At 46.8% G+C, this 16,813-nt stretch overlaps 1 protein-coding gene across 1 annotated transcript in view; it reads left to right on the top strand.

The window, feature by feature from the left end:
- Positions 1-11: 11 nt before the first annotated feature.
- The window catches only part of SMS (spermine synthase), a 71,603-nt gene continuing 54,801 nt past the window's right edge, over positions 12-16,813 (top strand). Inside the window, exon 1 of the mRNA XM_045011374.1 lies at positions 12-193. Within this exon, the coding sequence (XP_044867309.1) occupies positions 139-193 (55 nt within the window). The 5' untranslated portion in view covers positions 12-138. The remainder of the gene's footprint in view (positions 194-16,813) is intronic.

Genomic DNA, 16,813 nt, shown 5'->3' with positions numbered 1-16,813 from the left:
GGCGCTGGCGGGTCCCTCCCCCTGCGCTCCCACAGCCCGCCGCACACGCGGCAACGCAGCAGCCTCACACCGCGCACACAGGCTCGGGCAGCAGCAGCAGCCGCCGCCACCAGGCATGGCACAGGGCTCCGCCTCGCCATGGCAGCAGCAGCAGCGCGGCACAGCACCCTGGACTTCCTACTCAGCGCCCCAGGTCAGCGCCCCGGCCCGCCGCGCTCCCCCCTGCTAGCGCCCCGAGCGGCGGCTGGTGCTCCGCCTCTGGCCGGTCAGACAGCCGGCCCCGGCCCGCTCCTGGCTGCAGGCCCTCCGGCAGCTCCCGCCGCCCATGCGAGCGCTTCCCTGCCCAAATCCTTGCGCAGCTTCCCTCCAGAGCTCCCCCACCCCTGCGCCCCCCTCCTTCCCGGCGCGCAGCTGATTCCCCCCGTGCAGGCATCCGGCTGCTACCCCCCCCCCCGGCAAGTCTCCCGTGGGCTCCCCTCCCCCATGTTGTAGGGCCCCCTGCGGTAACCCCCCTCAGGCATGCAGCTCTCCCGGCCCTTGCTGGATGCAGTTGCCCTCTCCCTTCAGGCGTGCGGGTTCCCCCTGCCCTGCGTCTCCCCGGACGTGCGGAGCTCCCCCGCCTCCCCCGCCAGGCATGCAGATGCGTCCGCCACTCCGGGCGCGCGGCTCCCCTCGTGCCTCGCCATGCAGCCCCTTTCCTGCCCGTCTCCGCACAATTCACCTCTCCGACCCGTAGGGGAAAAAAAATACAAAGTCCGCTCGGCATCGGCGGCCAGCCTAGCAACGCACCTAGTGCATCAACCCTCTAGCCTGGTGAAGCAGAGCTGCAAGTGTTAGTGCAAATAAGTGGATTGTCGCTTAAAATTGTGTGCGTCTGGGGGAAGGACGTTGCTGCTATTAAGCATTTCTTTGCCGCGTGCATGACCTTTTTCGGTCCCTCGGCTGGGTGACTGTCTCTTGGCGAGGTTATTTTAATTTTTCTGCATTTATCCTGGAGGGAAATGGGATCTGGCCAAGGTAATGCTTGGCCTAGTGTGGAAATAGAGCGAGGCAAAATGAAGTATTTGTGTTTGGGAGGGTTGGAGGGAAATACAACAATATGATATGGAGAGAGGAAACAAGGAAATGCCCGGATTTCGGAGACCTGGTTTGGAAATGTGCATTGTCGGCCTCTTGCAAATGACACGGGTAGCTAAGCTAGAAAAGATTCAAGTTTTGTTTTTAATTGTTTATCCCTTTGTTACGGTGCTACAGGAAGGGAGTTGGTAGGGGTGTGCATTCATGGCTTACATGCTGTGATTTATCATGAAGACTTCAGTCTGTGGGGTTGATTTATGCATGTACTTGTCTGTTGGACCATATGAACTGGAGCCGTAAACTCACTGAACATTAAATCAATCCATCCTCATTGTATCTACTCACGATACTCCACACCTGAATGTAGCCATTATATAAACAACATACTCTCATATATCAATATCTGTACTTTGACCCATTAACCTTTTACACCTCCAATTGGGGATATTGCAGATTATGCATTCCTTATGCCATCAGATCTTAACCCAAATTTTGCACCCCTTGATAATCTGTACGTTATTCCCAGATAACCAGAAACTTCTACACTTAAACTCTGTACCGTTCACTTTTTTTAAACATCTTAATAAAATTTTTAAATCTGTTCATATTAAAAACTAGATATTTTTGTTAAAAACCTCCTATCCATATTAGGCTTTCTGAGGTTGCCTTGGGGAGGAGACATTACTGTAAAATGGGATGTCCTGAAAATCTGACCTGTGGCATTTCATTATGTAGTCTATTATGACTTGTCAGCGAAATGCTAAAAGTAGCATTTTTCTCTTATTTAAAATGGGGCAACAGGAATTTTTGAGGTAACATGCTGATTTTTTTCTGGGTCAACACAAAGTAGAGGGACACATATCCAACATAATTTATTATAATTTTGTAAGCTATCCCGGAATTTCTTGTCAGATGATGGTGTGCAGAATTTCTGGCAGTAAGAAGTGATAAAAGTGAGTTGGGATCAGATTTTAACTACTGACTACAGCCACAGACTGGTCAGTTGCGTGATGGGGAGGCAGGTTTGAGCCAAAACTCAATAAAAGTATTAATTTTATTTGGTAAGTTAGGTGGGTGATACATTTCACTTTTGGAGAGCATTGTAGTAAACTTTGAGTGCCAATCAAAGTCTGTAGATTGAAATTGATAGCTTCGTAAGGAGGCAAGTAAACACTTGATTACTTTGCTAGTTATTAATTACTCTGACAATATTTATTTTAAATAATTTTTTTTAGTTGTTGTTGAATGCACCCATTTTTTACTCCTGGGGGAATTCTGCGCCACTGCACATGCACATAATTTATGTCCCTTGCAGTTTTCTTTGCTTCCCCGCAGAAAAATGACTTTCTGACGGGAAAGCAAAGGGAAGCCACAAGAGCGGTCATGCGACCCTCCCCAGAAGTATGTTGCAGGGCAGCCGTCAGAGAGGTAGGAGTAGGGGATGGGGATGGGGATGGGGAAGACCTGGCTGGTGGCTCCTATCCTGCGCCGGGCTCAGCTGCTAATCCTAGCTGGGCTGGGGAGGATGGGACTCCCTCTTCCCCTGCACTGCGTCCAGGGCTGGGTAAGACCCACCCCCAGATGCAGGAAGCTCTGCACACTTCCTGCTTCCCACCCCCTACTTCCTGCATCCATCGCTAGGGGAGGAGGGATCCATGTACAGGGAGCTGCTCCCCCATCCACCCAACCCCTGTGCATCCAGATCCCGATCCCCTCGTATCCTCAGACCCTCCCGCTGAGCCTCATTCCCTGACTTGAAACCCTACCGATGAGCCCCACTCCCTCTGCACCTGGACCACCCCAACGAGCCACCCACATCCAGATCCCCACCTCACTGATCCCCAGCCAGTTGCACCTGAATCCCCACTCCAATGAGCCCCACTCCCCCCAGCATCTGGAGCCCTCACTGAACCCCCCACGTCCAGATGCCCCTGCCGAGCTCTATACCCCCCACACACCCAGACCCCCAACCACATTCAGCTGGACCTCCCCACAGAGTCCCATTACCATTGCTCCCACAACCCCCTCCACCCACCAACAAGCCCCTGTGCATCCAGCTCCCCCCCACACCTGGATCCCTGAGCTGCCCGCACCCAGATTGCACCACACAGAACCCTCTCAACCCACACCTGGATCCCCCCCCCCCCCACTAAGCCTCTCCATGCTTGGATCCTGCCTGCCCCACACGTCATGGTGCACCTGGCGCACCTGGCTTGGAGGGGCAGGGCCCTGGGGTGTTTCTGCTGGCCCAGTCCTTGAGCTGTGTGTGGATTGGATGCAGCCTCACTGCTGAGTCTGTGTCTGAGGGGGTGCTGCACAGTGATTTCCCACCTCTGTGCAGTTAGTGGCCTGTGCTCCCCAGTGCCATGCTGGAGTCTCCACATTTATTTAACAAATATAATTTGCAGAATTTTGCATGGAGTTTTTATTTTTTTGGTGCAGAATGCCCCCAGGAGTACTTTTTCCAGGCTGTTTGGGTTGGGGACAGGCATTCCCCTGTGTTAAACAAATCCTTTTTAGGAATTCTGTTTCAGTGACGATAACATCGATTCTAGAAGCTTCAGTGCAGGATGATACATTTTTTAGTGAACCATCAAGGACCAAAAGGATATCACAGAAGGGAAAATAATTGTAAAAGTTTGTGTACTTAACAACATATTCTGTCCTTAATACTTTTCTATGCCCCCCCCCTTTAGTTAATGGGGGCAATGTTTTCAGGTGTTACATCTGCCTTATTGTGTCTTTAAAATCCTACCTTCCTATTGTTTTTACAACACTTTTCTCTTTCTAGTTAGTGTGTGTGAAGTACTCACCTTAACAACAAAAGGGGAAGTTGACTAAACAGGGAAGAGTTATCCAATAAATAAGTGAATGAGGAAAACTACTTTTACTCTTGTGTGTTTCTGTAACAACAGGAGGTAAACAGTCTTTGGAGAGGAGTGAGTCTCTTTTCCCCAGATGACTGTGTCCTCAACTCAAGTTGTGGGGTTTTTTATATTGAATTTCACCTCTAATATAGTAGTGGCCCAAAACAAAATATTGGTATGATTTCTGTAATGAAACCAGTATATATAATCTATAGAAATAAGTTTTGGATATAAAGGCTGAATCAAAGGTTATTAACTAGCTTGTTTGTTTTATCTCCTATATGGGCAAAACAATTTTTTAACAGAAAAATAACAGCTGCAGCTAGCAGTGTTGCAGGGTGATGGTAAAGTGCTCTGGAATGTTATGAAACTACTAACAAATTGTTGATGTATCTTTGAACTGTTCTTGTTTGTTAGAGTAATGTGTGTTATCTGTATGCCTTCCATTTCTCTGCCATGGGACAGCAACTGAAGAGTCTTGTTTTTAGTATATATCTTTTCAAGTGTCTCCTACTCCCAAATACCAACTATATCATTCCAGGCTATTGAATGATATTGTGGTTTAGGAAACGTTAATGTATGGTAATATATTTAGTCTTTAAAATCATGACTCTCTGTGAATGGACAGTTTATATAAAAGTAAGAAGACCGTGTGATACCTAATTATATCTAGTACTTGTAGTAGGTGAAATATAGACAATATAAAGCAGATGATAAAAAGTATACTTAGGCCTGGTCTACACTACACGTTTAAACCAAATTTAGCAGCGTTAAACCGATTTAACCCTGCACCCGTCCACACAGTGAGGCCCTTTATAGATATATAAAGGGCTCTTTAAACTGGTTTCTGTACTCCTCCCCGACGAGAGGAGTAGCGCTGAAATCAGTATTGCCATGTCGGATTAGGGTTAGTGTGGCCGCAAATCGACGGTATTGGCCTCCGGGAGCTATCCCACAGTGCACCATTGTGACCGCTCTGGAAAGCCATCTGAACTCAGATGCACTGGCCAGGTAGATAGGAAAAGCTCCGCGAACTTTTGAATTTCATTTCCTGTTTGGCCAGCGTGGAGAGCTCATCAGCACAGGTGGCCACGCAGAGCTCATCAGCACAGGTAACAATGCAGTCTCCTGAGAATTGAAAAAGAGCTCCAGCATGGACTGCACGGGAGGTACTGGATCTGATCGCTGTATGGGGAGAGGATTCCGTGCTAACAGAACTCCGTTCCAAAAGATTAAATGAAAAAACATTTGAAAAAATTTCCAAGGCCATGATGCAGAGAGGCCACACCAGGGACTCAGTACAGTGCTGTGTGAAAGTTAAAGAGCTCAGACAAGCCTACCAGAAAACCAAAGAAGCAAATGGAAGGTCCAGGGCAGAGCCGAAAACATGCCGCTTCTACGCTGAGCTGCATGCAATTCTAGGGGGGTCCGCCACCACTACCCCACCCCTGTCCGTGGATTCCGAGGTGGGGGTGGTAATCGCAGCCATGGCTGAGGATTCTGCGGACGGGCAAGATGAGGAGGAGGAAGAGGAGGACGAGCTTGTAGAGAGCACACAGCACCCCGTTCTTCCCAACAGCCAGGAGCTTTTTCTCACCCTGACGGAATTACCCTCCCAGCCCTCCCAAGCAACTATCCCAGACAATGAAGCCATGGAAGGGACCTCTGGTGAGTGTACCTTGTAAATATAAGACATGGTTTAAAAGCAAGCGTTTTTTAATGATTAATTTGGCCTGAGGACTTGGGATGCATTTGCGGCCAGTACAGTTACTGGACAAGTCTGTTAACATGTCTGGGGATGGAGCGGAAATCCTCCAGGGACATCTCCATGAAGCTCTTCTGGAGGTACTCCAAAAGCCTTTGCAGAAGGTTTCTGGGCAGCGCTGCTTTATTCCGTCCTCCATGGTAGGACACTTGACCACGCAAGTAATCTGGTATCATTGCATGACAAAGCCTAACTGTGTATGGTCCCGGTGATTGCTGGCATTCAAGCAACATCCGTTCTTTATCTCGCTGTGTTATCCTCAGGAGAGTGATATTGTTCATGGTAACCTGGTTGAAATTCAGGAATTTAAGTAAGGGGACAGAGATGGCCATTCCTACTGGGCTGTTTGCCTGTTGCTTAAAAGAAATCCTTCCCTGCAGGTAGCCAAGCTGGGGGGGGGGTGCAATTGGTGCTGCGCTTTTCCGCGTTTGGCTAGCAGGGATCTTTCCTGCTACCAGCCACGCGGTTGTGGGGGGTGATGGAAAGGGGGGTGTTTAGCAGTGATCTTCCATGATACCAGCCACGGGGTGGTTTCTGCTGCTGCACGTTAACAGGAAAGAAGCAGTACTCAACAGGCTTTGCTTGCTATTTGGGAAAGGAGGGCGCTGGATAGATGAAGGGTGCAGAAGACGAAAGACAATGGCTTACCATGGCCGCATGCAAGCAGAATTCTGATGCCCGGACCTGCGTCTGTGATCTGTAACACCAAAGCCGCAGACACTCAATATTAAGAAGTAAAATGCGACCTTGTAGTGAAAACACACGTGCTATGTAAGGTGAATAGTGTTGTTCACCGTGAAAGAGTATGACCATTGTTCTCTAAAATGTATCTTTTTAAATACTTCTCTCCCTTTTTTCCTTCCCTCATGCAGCTGCAAATTTTTCAAGCATCCCTACTCCGTCCTGAAGGCTATCAGGGATAAGGCGGCGGAAAAAAAGACGTGAGAAGAAATGTTTTCGGAAATCATGGAAGTGACCCGCAATGAAAGAGCTCATCTGAATGAGTGGAAGGACGTGGTAGCAAAGTACAGGAAAGATGCCAGTGACCGTGAGGATAGGAGGGACCAACGTGAGGACAGGAGGGACGCTCGAGATGAGAGGAGAGATGCTCGAGATGAGAGGTGGCGGCAGGAAGATCATCGGTGGCGGGATGCAACTCTGGGGCTGTTGCGTGATGAAACTGACATGCTCCGACGTATGGTGGAGCTTCAGGAACGGCAGCAGGATCACAGAGTGCCGCTGCAGCCCCTGTATAACCACCCTCCCCCCTCACTATGTTCCTTAGCCTCCTCACCCGCTAGATGAGTAAGAACTCGGTGGGGGCGGGGGGTAGGTTCCGTGCACCCGCCCACTCCACCCCAGTGGACAGCCCAACCAAAAGGCTCTCATTATTATGAAATTATGAAATTTTTATAGTGGCCTTTTACTTCCCTTCTATTCTCCTCTGAAACCCCACCCAGACTACCTTGTCAGTTCTCTCCCTCTTTTTATAGTTAAGTAATAAAGAATACATGATTTTTAAACGAGAGTAACTTTATTTCCTTAGAAAGCAAGCTGTGATCGAAGGGGGGGTGGGTGTCTTACAGTGAATGAGTCAATCAAGAGGGGGAGGGTTTCATCAAGGAGAAACAAACACAACAGTCAGACTGTACCCTGGCCAGTGATGAAACTGGTTTTCAAAGCTTCTCTAATGCGCACCGCTTCCTGGTGTGCTCTTCTAATCTCCCTGGTGTCTGGCTGTGCGTAATCAGCGGCCAGGTGATTTGCCTCAGCCTCCCACCCTGCCATAAAGGTCTCCCCCTTACTCTCACAGAGATTGTGGAGCACACAGTAAGCAGCAATAACAATGGGGACATTGGTTTGGCTGAGGTCTGAGCGAGTCAGGAATGTGCGCCAGCGCACCTTTAAACGGCCAAATGCATATTCTACCACCATTCTGCACTTGCTCAGCCTGTAGTTGAACAGCTCCTGACCACTGTCCAGGCTGCCTGTGTATGGCTTCATGAGCCATGGCATCAAGGGGTAGGCTGGGTCCCCCAGGATAACGACATCCCCAACTGTTATTTTCTGGTCTGGGAAGTAATTCCCTTGCTGCAGCTGTTTAAACAGAGTAGTGTTCCTGAAGACGCGAGCGTCATGAACCCTTCCCGGCCATCCCACGTGGATGTTGGCGAAACGTCCCTTGTGATCCACCAGTGCTTGCAGCACCATGGAAAAGTACCCCTTGCGGTTTATGTAGTGGGTGCCCTGGTGCTCCGGTGCCAAGATAGGGATATGGGTTCCATCTATCGCCCCACCACAGTTAGGGAATCCCATTTCAGCAAAGCCATCCACTATGACCTGCACATTTCCCAGAGTCACTACCTTTCGTAGCAGCAGCTTAGTGATTGCTTTGGCTACTTGCATCACAGCAGCCCCTACAGTAGATTTGCCCACTCCAAATTGATTCCCGACTGACCGGTAGCTGTCTGGCGTTGCAAGCTTCCAGAGGGCTATCGCCACTCGCTTCTCAACTGTGAGGGCTGCTCTCATCTTGGTATTCTGGTGCTTCAGGGCAGGGGAAAGCAAGTCACAAAGTTCCATGAAAGTGCCCTTCCGCATGCGAAAGTTTCGCAGCCACTGCGAATCGTCCCACACCTGCAACACTATGCGGTCCCACCAGTCTGTGCTTGTTTCCCGGGCCCAAAATCGTCATTCAATGGCTAGAACCTGCCCCATTACCAGCAGGATCTCCAAAGCGCAGGTTTCCGCAGTTTGACAGAATTCTGTGTCCATGTCCTCATCGCTCTCGTCGCCGCGCTGCCGTAGCCGCCGCCTCCTCGCCTGGCTTTGCAGGTCCCGGTTCAGCATTGACTGCACGAGAATGCGCGAGGTTTTTGAAACGTCCATGACTGCTGTCTTGAGCTCAGCAGGGTCCGTGCTTGCTGTGCTATGGCGTCTGCACAGTTCACCCAGGAAAAAAGGCGCGAAACGGTTGGCTGCTGCTGCTTTCACGGAGGGAGGGGTGAGGCTGTACCCAGAAGCACCCGCGACAATGTTTTTTGCCCCATCAGGCACTGGGATCTCAACCCAGCATTCCAATGGGCAGGGGAGACTGCGGGAACTATGGGATAGCTATGGGATAGCTACCCACAGTGCAACGCTCCGGAAATTGACGCTAGCCTCGGTACATGGATGCACACTGCCGAATTAATGTGCTTAGTGTGGCTGCGTGCACTCGACTTTATACAATCTGTTTTAAAAAAACAGTTTCTGTAAAATCGGAATAATCCTGTAGTGTAGACGTACCCTTAGGCTTCTTTCCTCTGGATACAAGCTAGACTGGGCTTTTTTATAGCAGCCTATGGGGGATTTAGGCATTGCAGCACCTACTGGAAGTCCTAATCCTGAGTTAGGCACCCAGGCCCGCTATGCAATGTATGGGGAGAGAGGGCCTAAGAAAGGGATTAATAAAAGCCAACATGCTCAGTGGGGAGCTACCTAAACTCACCATTTCCTATTGGCTAGGAGAGGAGGAGTATTGTGTAAGCTCTTCCCCCTCAAAGAGAGTTAGGCAACTAACTCCAGGCCAGAGGGAGACATCTCCCTCCACTCAAGGTTCACAGCTGTGAATCCTCTCATAGAGTTAGGTGCCTGAACGGGGTTAGCCCTCTCTGCTTAGTGATCTCAGGACTTGGGCGACTGTGCATGTGCCTAGCTGCTGAAATGTAGGTGCCTCAGGGACTCTTGGCTATGGAAACTTTGGTGCCTAAAGTGCCTGTGTGCCTACAGGATTAAGCAGTAGCCAAGAGGATTTTTATGAATTCCAATGGTATCTAAATGTTGGTATGTAAAAGGTGGCATTTACAAAATTCCTGTCAGCTACTGTAGGCACCAAAGTTTCCCCCCTGTGAATCCCACCCTTAATATTTGGGAACCTAACTCCCTTAGGCATTTGTGAAAATCTGATTGTGTAAGCGTATGCATAACTTTACACACTATGTAAAGCTCATGTATAGCTCTTCATAGGATTGGGGTCATAGAGATTTAAACAATAAAGTACTAGCTACCTGTTGAACCAGCAGTTCATAAACTCTCTGTTGAATGAACACTTGCATTTATTTGGCAGACCAGTGCTTCCTCCATCTAGCTTCTCCTGTAGCTCACACATTGCAAAAGACAAACCTAATCTCCATCTTTCCCAGCCTTAATTTGAAATGGGAGGGATATGATTTTGTGTTTAAAACTCTTGAGTGAGAGGGGAGAGGAGGGGAGGGATGGATCGTTCAGTTGAAATACCTGTCAAGCCCTGTCAACAAGAACATGCAAAGTCTCCATCCTTCTCCCACCAGCCTGTGGGATCATGACATAACAATTAGCTAGTCCTCCAGAGCCTCATCTAGGAAAAACAAGGAATTCAAGACTTTATGGTTATCTAGGCTGACTTCCTGTATAATATAAGTCTGGTAAGTCCTGGATCACAAAAATATCCAGGCTCCCAAGTGGCAGAAAACATACCACATCCCTTGGTAAAGGGTTGGCAAGAGCCATACTGTACTTTAGAGCTTTGGTAGAGAACCTGGCTGTAGACTAGGTTAACTAATACAAGAACTGTGAAGTTAAATATGGTGGTGTTTGAAGCTTGTTAGGTTGAGGGCCAGGTGAAGTATTTTCATTTTCTTCTCGTCCCTCTATTTGGCACATCGTGGATTCTTTTCTGTACACAAATCTGTGTTTATTGGGTGCTTTTTATGGACTTGTTCTCTGCCACACTGACCTGTATTAGTTACTTTAAACAATTTTGGGTGGGGGGAAGGTACTGTATTAGCATCTTCATTGCCTTTGAGGTTTTATAATTTCCTCTTCCTGTTCTTTTAATGGGTTTTTTTTTCCTTCTTGCTGGGTGAAAGACCCACAGAAACAGGACTGAGTGTCTGTGGGGGAGGAAGAGTGAAACTAACTCCACATAGTCAAATTATCACAGTAAACAAAAGGGACTTTGCCCTCTACTCTTTTGGTTATTATAATAATGGTAGTGGTTTTTAGTGTTGTGTGGATTTTTAAGTTGATATCCCTTTAATGCTTCCTCCTGTGAGATATTTCTATTACATATTGTAGAAATAGATAACATTTCTTGTCTCTAAAGAAACCATGATAAACTGCTCAGGGTGGTTGTGACAGGGTGCTGCGTGAGAAGCACTTGATCATCCCCTGCCACTCCAGCCTCAATCAAGGGGAATGGCTTGTTGCCAGTGTCTGCCTGCTAAAGAGCAGCACCTGCCAGCCTCATTAGCCAGGGCTATAAAGGCAGGGAGGGAGGCCAGCCAGGCACACAGGGAGGTGGGAGCCAGGAGCCTTCTGGTCTGTTGCTGCTCAGGCCTGCACTTGGCAAAGCTGGCTGTGAAACTTCTATGTAGGTGGAAAGTGGTGGTGGGAAAACAACTGTAAATAAAGAACACGGGTGTTGCATCAAGCTGAGGCATTCCTGACTGATTGAAGAGGGCAACAGGGGCCAAAACCAGAGGGGCCCAGCATGCGCCCTGCTACAGTGGTAAACTGCTTCATCAGTCCAGATTTTCTGCAATTAGCAGCGGAGCTGAGCCCCAACTGCTGTGAAGAACTATGGTCCTACCTAGTGCATCTTCCCGCCCCCAATTGCTCTCATTCAGGAAATCTAGTCAGGTGTCATTGGTCCATTCCTCTTCTGCAGTCCAACAAACAGCCTGCCTGATTTGTAAGTAACATTCCAGGCATGTGTACATCAGTACGTTCTCCAATGTTGGTATTGGAGAACTTGAAATACTAAGTGGACTCGAAATGTTCAGTTTGTAGGCTTTCCTTACCATCTGCTGTTTGGTCCTTTTGCAGTAGGAGTTCATTAAATATCTCCTTTCTTCCCACAGCAAGATGTTAATTGAACCAAACACAAACACCATCCATATGGTCCTAAATGGGGAAATGCCCATTATAAGGCTAGATGTGTAAAGCATATAAGGATAATGTCACTCACTGGGTTAGCCCAAAATGTGACCTATCTTTTCCTTAACTGTTTGCAAAGTCTATACAAAGTTCTCTCTGTAGTTAAAAAGGCAGCCAGGTAAGAATTGAGAACCCTATAATAATGAGTGTGTGTGTGCACATGACTTTTGGGGTGGGGGAGAAATGATAAAAACATTCATACTTCAGTTTTAAAGTGTTAGTGAGCCTGTTAATGCTAAACAAGCAGAGAAGGGGAAATGATACCTACTGTTATGATTGGAAGCCCATAAGCAGTACTTGCTACTCCGTTGGTTCTGCAACATCCATTAGCCGCTATTCCCAGAGCATTGCTGGCATTATGAAGCTGTTGTACAAACAATAATGGCTAGCTGTAATAGGGTGCTATGTAAATTGAAGTCCATTTTTTAAATGGTATACTTCAGCTGCACTCAAATTGTAGGAGAAACAATTTTTCTTTCTTTTACAAGCCATCCTCTTTTTTATACTTTTTAGACTGTAAGTCTAAGACTAATTTAAATAAAATAAAAAATTAAATAAAATAAAAACCAAACTTGCCCAATAGTCTACTGTATTGTCTACTGTAAAAATAATTGACGACAATAATAATCTCTTGTGTTTGTATGTAAAGAGCCTATTTCCACTACAGGCAAGTCTTATCTTAGGCGGGGGTTCCGTTCCCGCCGCCCTTTAAATGCGCCCCCCCCCCCCGCCCGGCCGCTGGAGCTGTGGGCGGGATTTAAAGGGCTCTGCTGGGCTTCCCACCGCGGCGGGGAGCCCGGAGGAGCCCTTTAAATCCCGCCCGCAGCTTTGGCAGCCAGGCTGGGGCTGGCATTTAAAGGGCCCGGAGCTCCACGGTGGCTGGAGCCTCGGGTCCTTTAGTTTGCCACAGCGGTTACCAGCCACCTCTGCAGCTGGGAGCCCCCTGCGTGATTTAAAGGCCCTGGGACTCCCAGCCACAGCTGGTGCCCCAGGATCTTTAAATCTTGAGGCCACGCCCCCCACTCTGGCCGTACTTGTAAAGTTGAAATCACGCATGTTAAATGCGCGTAAGTTGCGAGAGACCTGTATTATGATAATGATGTACTACTTGGTGATTACTCCCTCTATAGCCAAGCTAATGATTCGAAAGTATCTGATGGCAGCAAAACAGACTTCTTTGAGGAAAAAACTTGATCTCAAAAGTTCTGAGACTGGTTATTTCCTTAAAGTACTACCACTAATTAGAACAGTAATTGAAAGAAATTAAAATATAATCTCCAGTCTCAAAACTCAGGATGACTTGTGTTTATTCCCCCCACCAGGGTTTGTTCGTCTCTCCTCTTCCCCACCCCAAGACTACATTTGCAGAGCACCAGTTGTGTGGGACTGCTAGTGTAGACAGAACAGGAGTAGAAGGTGATTGCATCCGAAGAATTGCACTATGGAGCTAAAAATAACAGTGTAGACATTCCTGTCCTATAGTGATCACCTCCCTCCATGAATCCGAAGAAGGTGATGCATCCGAAGAAGTGAGCTGCAGCTCGCGAAAGCTCATGCTAAAATAAATTTGTTAGTCTTTAAGGTGCCACAAGTACTCCTGTTCTTTTTGCGGATACAGACTAACACGGCTGCTACTCTGAAACCTAGTGTAGACAGTTGGTCATTGGCATTTTAACCACCATGTTGCGTATTCCTGCTCTGAGGAGTTTTGGATGACGCAGTGGACAAAGGGCTAGTGGGTGCCTAGGTCTAAGTATGCTAGTGCTAGGAGTCGCAGAGCTGAACCACTGGAAGAACTTTGCCAAAACAGCCTAGCGTAGATACTGCTGAAGTGACTTTGGAACTGCTGATGTTTTTCCATGGCATCTGCAGTCTGTGTCAGGACTGTGGAGAAGATGTTACAATCTACAGTCACTTGGATGGAGTGCTGCCTGTTGACTCATAAGTACTGCTTGCTTACAACAGGTTGGCTAATGGTAGTAGGGTGGGGGGGAAGGGAGGATGGGAAGGATGCACTGTTGCAGCTTGCCTAGGTTCAGTCATCCCAGTGTAAACTACAGTAGTGGCAATTCTCTGGTGTAGATGCAGCTAGAGAGAAACTGAGTTGTAGTCAGTTTCACTGATTGCAGGGATAACTTCCTGTGGTGCAATAGAGCACGAGTGAATTCTCCTACAGCCTTGGGATCCAGTGTTTTAGTCTGCTGTTTCCATACTCTCCTCCAAGATTTGCCTTCCAAGGAGTTGCTGAAAGTATGTGTGAAACTTGATTTCAGATTACAGGCACTCTGTTTTTGTCTTGACTTGTTTTTGTTTTCTAACTATGAGTATATGTTTACACTGCAACTTCCCTCTGCCCCTCAAGTAGCAAGTCTCAGAGACTGAATCAACTGCTTCTGGCTTGCACTATGGAGCTAAAAACAACAGTGTAGACATTCCTGTCCTATAGTGAATCACCTCCCTCCATGAAGGTTTCAGATAACAAGATGTCTTTCTCCTCATATTTCCCAAGTTTATTGTCTTAGTTTCCAGAATCAGGATGACATCCTGGGGTTCAGATTCCTCCCTGTTGGTTTCACATCCCTCTGTCAACCTGTTTTTCCTGTTGACTTCATATGCAAATAAAACTTCCTTTGTGTTGTTCCACAATGCTTACTTTGCATTAGAGGCAACTATCCTCCTTCCAGTCTGGAATAAAACCTCTCTCTCTTTTAAGCATAATATTAGTAAGTATCCATAATTCCCCATAGAGTTCACAACGATATTAATGACCAGTTTGTCACTGGCTTTCATTTGATCTCACACAACATTTTTTATAGATAGAAACTGTGACAGCAATATGTTAAGTATAATGAGTTTGTCAGGCCTGATAGGAGTAGCTGATACAGAGTAGTGAACCACCAATGGTGCTCTGTATGTTGTACCTCTTCCCTGCCATTGACGCAGTAGGATTAGTCATCGGTTCTAAGTCCCCATAACCTGTAGACTAAGGGGCACCTGTGCCCCTCCTTAATATCCATACTTCCCCAGGCGTTGCTTCACACCTGTCTGGGTCACCCTGAACAGCAAAGAGTTCTGTCACCCCTGAAGGCATGAAACCATACCCTTTATCTCCCAGAGTCTTCCGCGCTCCTAGTGGAGTTCTGGGTCCCAGCTATTTCCTAGTTGTACTAGTGACTCACTGCTCCTAGCAGATCTTGGGCTACAGCACTTTCTAGCTGTGCCTCAGTTTCCTGTTCTCAGTGGAGCTCTGGACTACAGCATCTCCTAGCTATACCAGAGTCTTGCCCCTCCCTCCGGTCTTCCTGCTCTCAGTGGAATACTGGCCAACAGCATTTCCTTTCTTTTTTTTTTTAAGCACATGTCTTCGCTCAGCCTGCCTCTTCTGCTGCTTTCTTCTTTATACTTTCTTTTATTTCCTTTACCCTAAATAAACAGGAACAAATGAAAACTCTAACCTTGTGCTTTGCTCCCTCACTTCTGAATCTGTTATAGTCTGCTTAGCAAGTGTTTGGCATGTGAACCTCAGCTCGCTGATATAGGCATGCAACTCCTGACTAGGCCATGATGTTTTCTCGAGGCATCCAAAACTGTAGGTTGCAGCGTAACCCCTCTGCCTCAGTGTGAAAGAGAGATGCTGGTGCTAAACTCAGCAGGCCATGTTATGCTCCTTATTTATACCTGTGCAACCCTCTTGTGTACAGTGGGGTTGTACCAGGGTAGCTGGGTGGCAAACAGAATGACAATCTTTCTGTTCAAAGTACAAAAAGGATTAGAATCCAGCTCCCCTTTTTGCTGTGTTGGCATTGCAATACAAAGAATACTAGAAATGAATAAAAACTTATTTTATTTTAAATCAAGTGTAGACACGTAGTAGATATGCTGAATGAGGTGCCTTTTCACATGTTACATTCTGAAAAGTGACGACTGCTTTAAGCAGAGTGGATACAAATCAGTTAACAGATTTTGTATTTAAATACATTTTTCTTTTTAAAAATAAACCTGTCAAATTAAACTTGAAATTATGACTACTTACATTAATGCCTACAACATTTAGTATAATCTTTTAACCCTTTAAATAAATATGCATTGGATATTGAAGAGGGGAAAAGTACTTTCAATTTCTGTTGGACAGAAGATCTTTTGCCTCTGGTCGCACAAGCACCACTTTCTAGGCTTCCGCAGTCCTCGTTCTCTCTGTACAGGTAGTGATAGGCACCACCAATGCCGGAATCCTTGGCGCGATCTCTGCCATGTCCAGTCCCATATCCACTGGACACTCTACACAGTTACCAGATCTGCCAATCACAAAGGAACAGCACTTGCCAGGTTGTTAGTTTCAGCTCAGGATTGGCATTTTGCTTAACATCACAATTAGATAGATGTATATTCTTGAAAACAAGAATAAGTTTATTATCGAAGATTCAAGTAATAGTGAGTAAGAATGGTGGAAAGAAATGCCTTCATCTTAAACAAAATCATTAGATGCTTTCTAGAATCTAAATTCAACTAAAAGGTTAACCTCCTGTCAAAGATGCTTATCTCTCCCAAAATCTTCTGCAGCCAAGCTTGGCTGAGACCCCTACTTTTATGAACACAAACATGCTGACTAAGAAAAAAGAACAGGAGTACTCGTGGCACCTTAGAGACTAACAAATTTATTTGAGCATAAGCTTTCATGGGCTACAGCCCACTTCATGCTGACTGTTTATTTCATAGGTGCTGGATACCAGGTTATCTTCTTTGCCTTCTAGAAATACCCTCCCCAAGATTTCATTGTCTTTACTCCTAGACAGGATACTCTCCATGGCTTGCTTTTTTCCTGCAGGCTCCTTTCCTGTTGAAATCACATCTCTTTGTTAACATTTGACTTTGTATGTAAATTGGCAACCATTGTGTTAGCTAGCAATGCTTAATTTATATTCCCACAGAGAGATGCACATTTCTTACCTCCTGTCTGGAGGAACTCGTGTCTGAGGCATGTCACCTTTTGATGACCTACTTTTTACCTTATGTGCTTAAGAACATAATTTTCTGGTACAGATACATAACTCCTTGCATAGTACATGTACATACATTTCACAATGACATTTATGACCAGTGTGATACTGGCTTTTGTTTGAAACCTCACATGACATGCTTTGATCAG

The sequence above is a fragment of the Mauremys mutica genome, chromosome 1 (genome assembly GCF_020497125.1).
Source record: "Mauremys mutica isolate MM-2020 ecotype Southern chromosome 1, ASM2049712v1, whole genome shotgun sequence".
Taxonomy (NCBI): domain Eukaryota; kingdom Metazoa; phylum Chordata; order Testudines; family Geoemydidae; genus Mauremys; species Mauremys mutica.
This window is presented reverse-complemented; position numbering and strand designations above follow the sequence as displayed.